The sequence below is a fragment of the Ascaphus truei genome, unplaced genomic scaffold (assembly GCF_040206685.1).
Source record: "Ascaphus truei isolate aAscTru1 unplaced genomic scaffold, aAscTru1.hap1 HAP1_SCAFFOLD_1387, whole genome shotgun sequence".
Taxonomy (NCBI): domain Eukaryota; kingdom Metazoa; phylum Chordata; class Amphibia; order Anura; family Ascaphidae; genus Ascaphus; species Ascaphus truei.
The window spans coordinates 37231-43230 of NW_027454267.1; the positions used below are offsets into that span (position 1 = coordinate 37231).

The window sequence follows — 6000 nt, forward strand, 5'->3', positions numbered from 1 at the left end:
TCTCGTTCCCCCCCTCTCCGTTACTCTCGTTCCCCCCCTCTCCGTTACTCTCGTTCCCCCCCTCTCCGTTACTCTCGTTCCCCCCCTCTCCGTTACTCTCGTTCCCCCCCTCTCCGTTACTCTCGTTCCCCCCCTCTCCGTTACTCTCGTTCCCCCCCTCTCCGTTACTCTCGTTCCCCCCCTCTCCGTTACTCTCGTTCCCCCCCTCTCCGTTACTCTCGTTCCCCCTCTCTCCGTTACTCTCGTTCCACCTCTCTCCATTAATCTTAGGATTCCTAGAAATGGCCGCTGGTAACTGTAGCGAGTCAGGGGAAGCCCTAATGTAGCGGTGTTGGCTGGCGGCCAAAACCACAGCATCCGAGTGCCGCTACTGTTTCATGGAAGGAGCTTTGATCACTCAATTGCCGTGAGAACTCGGTTACTGCCAAGTTCAACACCTATTAAAGTTTATAACTTTGGTTCTGGGGCAGCTAGCGATAAAATTCTTTCTGCCCCTAGCTTGTGGGTAACCCCTCTCTCGACCCCAACCAGGTCCGACGGGCAAAGTCCGCGAGAAAGGGTCGCACCCGCCATGATGGTCGCTGCCATTGACATCAATGGCGGAAAAAAAATGCTAGGTTTAAAATATGTTTAAAACCTGATATTCCTGTCTCTGGTTCGGCGATAGCTGGAAGGCTGGAATTTGGCCACCGGGTAGTCATGCCTCCGGCATGATTGCATGGCAGTTTCCAGCCCTCTCAGACTAACCGAACGGAGGGTATTTCATATGTATATAGTTACGGTCGTCGCTATTGGCCGCCATGAGGGAAAATAGGATGCCGGTTTAAAATATTGTATAAAAACAGAAATCCTTATCTCCGGTTAGGTGAGGGCTAGAGGACTGAGATTTGGCCATCAGGTAGTCACACCTCCAGCATGGTTGCATGGCCATTCCCAGCCCTCTCAGGCTAATCAAACGGAGTATGGTTAACTGTATAAAGTGTGGTTGTCGCCATTGACTCCAATGGCGGAGAAATGTGGTTTGTGTAACATGAGGTTCTAAAACCCAATATTGCGATCTCTGGTTCGGTGATAGCTGGAAGGCTGAAATTTGGACACCATGTAGTTATGCCTCCGGCATGATGGCATGGTAATTTTCAGCCCTCTCAGATTAACCGAACAGAATATTTTAATATGTATAAATTGTTGTAGGTTTACTGTATTTCGTGCCTTGTGTGTCCACCTGAACTGTAAGGAATAAAATCTCTTTATTATATTACAGTCTCATTCAATTCAACCCGGATTAGAAGGTGTGTATTATAACCCTGACCCTACCGTGACACCCGAAGAGTCAGGAAAAAGAATGAATGGGTCTGAAACAGGTGAAGAAACTAAAATGGCGGTGAGCTGGACACATCACAAGAAGAAATTATCATTGTTGGACAAGGATGGAACGCGAGTGGATTCTAAGAGAGATTAAAAGACCAAGAAGACGACAGACGTTACACAGGAGGATAAACACACTCCTCACAGGCAGGTCCCTGTGTGTGTGTGCGCGCCTCACAGGCAGGCAGGTGTGTGTGTGTGTGTGTGTGTGTGCGCGCCTCACAGGCAGATCACTGTGTGTGTGTGTGCTCCTCAAAGGCATATCCCTGTGTGTGTGCTCCTCACAGGCAGATCCCTGTGTGTGTGTGTGCGCTCCTCAAAGGCATATCCCTGTGTGTGTGCTCCTCACAGGCAGATCTCTGTGTGTGTGTGTGTGTGTGTGTGTGTGTGCTTGCTCCTCACAGACAGATCTGTGTGTGTGTGCTCCTCACAGGCAGGTCCCTGTGTGTGTGTGCGCGCCTCACAGGCAGGCAGGCAGGTGTGTGTGTGTGTGTGTGTGTGTGTGTGCGCGCCTCACAGGCAGATCACTGTGTGTGTGTGTGCTCCTCAAAGGCATATCCCTGTGTGTGTGCTCCTCACAGGCAGATCTCTGTGTGTGTGTGTGTGTGTGTGTGCTTGCTCCTCACAGACAGATCTGTGTGTGTGTGCTCCTCACAGGCAGATCTGTGTGTGTGTGCTCCTCACAGGCAGATCTGTGTGTGTGTGTGTGTGTGCTCCTCACAGGCAGATCCCTGTGTGTGTGTGTGCTCCTCACAGGCAGATCCCTGTGTGTGTATGAGTGTGTGTGTGCGCTCCTCACAGGCAGATACCTGTGTGTGTGTGCTCCTCATAGGCAGATCCCTGTGTGTGTGTGCTCCTCACAGGCAGATCCCCGTGTGTGTATGAGTGTGTGTGTGCGCTCCTCACAGGCAGATCTGTGTGTGTGTGTGTGTGTGCTCCTCACAGGCAGATCCCTGTGTGTGTGTGCTCCTCACAGGCAGATCCCTGTGTGTGTATGAGTGTGTGTGTGCGCTCCTCACAGGCAGATACCTGTGTGTGTGTGCTCCACACAGGCAGATCTATGTGCTACTCCCAGGCAGGTCTCCGTGTGTGAGCAGTAGTAGAGGGCCAAAAGATCCCATTGCCACGTGGTGTGTGTGCTACTCACAGGCAGGTCTCCGTGGGTGAGCAGTAGTAGAGGGCCGAGTACTCCCACTGCCACGTGGTGTGTGTGTGTGTGTGTAACTCACAGGCAGGTCTCCGTGTGTGAGCAGTAGTAGAGGGCCGAGTGCTCCCATTGACACGTGGTGTGTGTGTGTGTGTGGTGTGTGTGGTGTGTGTGGTGTGTGTGTGTGTGTGTGTGTAACTCACAGGCAGGTCTCCGTAGGTGAGCAGTAGTAGAGGGCCAGAAGATCCCACTGCCACGTGGTGTGTGTGTGCTACTCACAGGCAGGTCTCCGTGTGTGAGCAGTAGTAGAGGGCCGAGTGCTCCCACTACCACGTGGTGTGTGTGTGTGCTACTCCCAGGCAGGTCTCCGTGGGTGAGCAGTAGTAGAGGGCCGAAAGATCCCATTGCCACGTGGTGTGTGTGCTACTCACAGGCAGGTGTGTGTGTGTGTGTGTGGTGTGTGGTGTGTGGTGTGTGTGTTACTCACAGGCAGGTCTCCGTGGGTGAGCAGTAGTAGAGGGCCGGGGGCTCCCATTGACACGTGGTATTGAGTGTGTGTGTGTTGTATTGTATTGTGTGTCTTTATTTATATAGCGCCATTAATGTACATAGCGCTTCACAGTAGTAATACGTGTGGTAATCAAATAAATAACAGATAATATAAATAACAGATCATGGGAATAAGTGCTTTAGACATAAACGTAACATTAAGGAAGAGGAGTCCCTGCCCCGAGGAGCTTACAGTCTAATTGGTAGGTAGGGAGAACGTACAGAGACAGTAGGAGGGAGTTCTGGTAAGTGCATCTGCAGGGGGCCAAGCTTTATGTATCCTGTGTTCAGAATATCCACAGTGCTATTCGTATGCTTCTTTAAGCAAGTGTGTCTTAAGGTGGGTCTTAAAGGTGGATAGAGAGGGTGCTAGTCGGGTACTGAGGGGAAGGGCATTCCAGAGGTGTGGGGCAGTCAGTGAAAAAGGTTTAAGGCGGGAGAGGGCTTTAGATACAAAGGGGGTAGAAAGAAGACATCCTTGAGCAGAACGCAAGAGTCTGGATGGTGCATAGCGAGAAATTAGGGCTGAGATGTAAGGAGGGGGAGAAGAATGTAAAGCTTTAAAAGTGAGGAGAAGAATGGAGTGTGAGATGCGGGATTTGATTGAAAGCCAGGAGAGGGATTTCATGAGGGGAGATGCTGAGACAGATCTAGGAAAGAGTAGAGTGATTCTGGCAGCAGCGTTTAGGATAGATTGTAGGGGAGACAGGTGAGAGGCAGGAAGGCTGGACAGCAGGAGGTTACAGTAATCAAGACGGGAGAGAATGAGGGCCTGAGTCAGAGTTTTAGCAGTCGAGCAACAGAGGAAAGGGCGTATCTTTGTTTTATATTTCGGAGGAAAAAGCAACAAGTTTTAGAAATGTTTTGAATGTGAGGGGCGAATGAGAGAGAGGAGTCGAGTGTGACCCCTAGGCAGCGTGCTTGGGCTACTGGGTGGATGATCGTAGTTCCAACATTAATGTGGAAGGAGGTAGTAGGGTCAGGTTTGGGAGGTAGTATGAGGAGCTCTGTTTTAGCCATGTTGAGTTTAAGGCGACGGAGGGCCATCCAGGATGATATAGCAGAGAGACATTCAGAAACTTTGGTCTGTATAGCAGGTGTAAGGTCAGGTGTTGAAAAGTATATTTGTGTGTCGTCAGCATAGAGGTGATAATTAAACCCAAAAGATGTTATTAGGTCACCTAGAGAGAGTGTGTACAGAGAAAAGAGAAGAGGTCCCAGGACAGAGCCCTGGGGTACCTCCACAGAGAGATCAATAGAGGAGGAGGAGGTGTTAGCAGAAGAGACACTGAAAGTACGATGGGAGAGGTAGGATGAGATCCAGGATAGAGCTTTGTTCCGAATACCAAGAGTATGGAGAATGTGAAGGAGAAGAGGGTGGTCCACGGTGTCAAATGCTGCAGAGAGGTCGAGTAATATGAGCAGAGTGTAATGACCTCTGTCTTTGGCAGCATGGAGGTCATTAGTTATTTTAGTGAGGGCTGTTTCCGTGGAGTGAGCAGTGCGGAAGCCAGATTGTAGAGGGTCTAGGAGAGAATAGGTGTTGAGAAAATGGAGCAAGCGAGAGAATACAAGACGTTCAAGGAGTTTAGAGGCAAAAGGCAGGAGGGAGACAGGTCGATAGTTAGAAAGACAGGTAGGGTCAAGCTTGCTGTTTTTGAGTAATGGTATGACTGTTGCATGTTTGAAGGAGGATGGAAAGGTTCCAGAATAGAGTTAGGTGTTAAACATGTGTGTGAGCGTAGGGATTATAGTAGGAGCTAGAGGTTTTATGAGATGGGAGGGAATGGGGTCAAGAGGGCAAGTGGTAGAGGGAGAAGTGGCGATCAACAGCGACACATCCTCCTCTGAGACAGTGGAAAAAGAATCAAGGAAGAAAGGAGGAGAGTTAGGAAGAGGTGTAGGATGGGGGGAAGAAACAGAGGGCATGTTCTGACGTATGGATTCCACCTTTTCCTTAAAATAGTCAGCAAAGTCCTGAGCGGAGATGGAGGAAGGAGAGGCAGCTGAGGGTGGTCTGAGTAGAGTATCAAAGACAGAGAACAGTGTTACTCACAGGCAGGTCTGTGTGTGTGTGTGTGTGTGTGTGTGTTACTCACAGGCAGGTCTCCGTGGGTGAGCAGTAGTAGAGGGCCGGGGGCTCCCATTGCCACGTGGTGTTGAGTGCGGCTCCTCAGCCAGTGATGACAGAGCTGCAGAGAGGCCACACAACGACTGAGAATGGACTGCTCCATGGGTGGACGGGCCGGGTCAGAACCTGCAGGAGAGACATACCGGGTCAGAACCTGCAGGAGAGACAGACCGGGTCAGAACCTGCAGGAGAGACATACCGGGTCAGAACCTGCAGGAGAGACATACCGGGTCAGAACCTGCAGGAGAGACATACCGGGTCAGAACCTGCAGGAGAGACATACCGGGTCAGAACCTGCAGGAGAGACATACCGGGTCAAAACCTGCAGGAGAGACATACCGGGTCAGAACCTGCAGGAGAGACATACCGGGTCAGAACCTGCAGGAGAGACATACCGGGTCAGAACCTGCAGGAGAGACATACCGGGTCAGAACCTGCAGGAGAGACATACCGGGTCAGAACCTGCAGGAGAGACATACCGGGTCAGAACCTGCAGGAGAGACATACCGGGTCAGAACCTGCAGGAGAGGAGACCTCCCAGCAAGTCCCTTATCCTGCTGGAGGACGCCATTTCCAGGAGAAAGAGAGTTTACTTGTCAGAGGTCTCAACAGAATACCTGGAAGTGGCTCATATGGCTGAGGTGAGAGAGATGAAGCAGGAGGTCCCCAGCCGCTATAGTACATATTACTCACGCTGCACACACTACATACCAGATCCCACGCTGCACACACTACATACCAGATCCCACGCTGCACACACTACATACCAGATCCCACGCTGCACACACTACATACCAGATCCCACGCT

General features: G+C 51.0%; 1 protein-coding gene across 1 annotated transcript in view; it reads right to left on the minus strand.

Annotated features, from left to right (window-relative positions):
* LOC142475794 (coiled-coil domain-containing protein 142-like) overlaps positions 1 to 5763 on the minus strand; it is a 32523-nt gene extending 26760 nt beyond the window's left edge. Inside the window, exons 1-2 of the mRNA XM_075581530.1 lie at positions 5727 to 5763; positions 5161 to 5318 (exon numbers count right to left, since the gene is read on the minus strand). Coding sequence (XP_075437645.1) covers positions 5161 to 5318; positions 5727 to 5763 — 195 coding nt within the window. The remainder of the gene's footprint in view (positions 1 to 5160; positions 5319 to 5726) is intronic.
* Between the last annotated feature and the right edge of the window lie 237 nt (positions 5764 to 6000).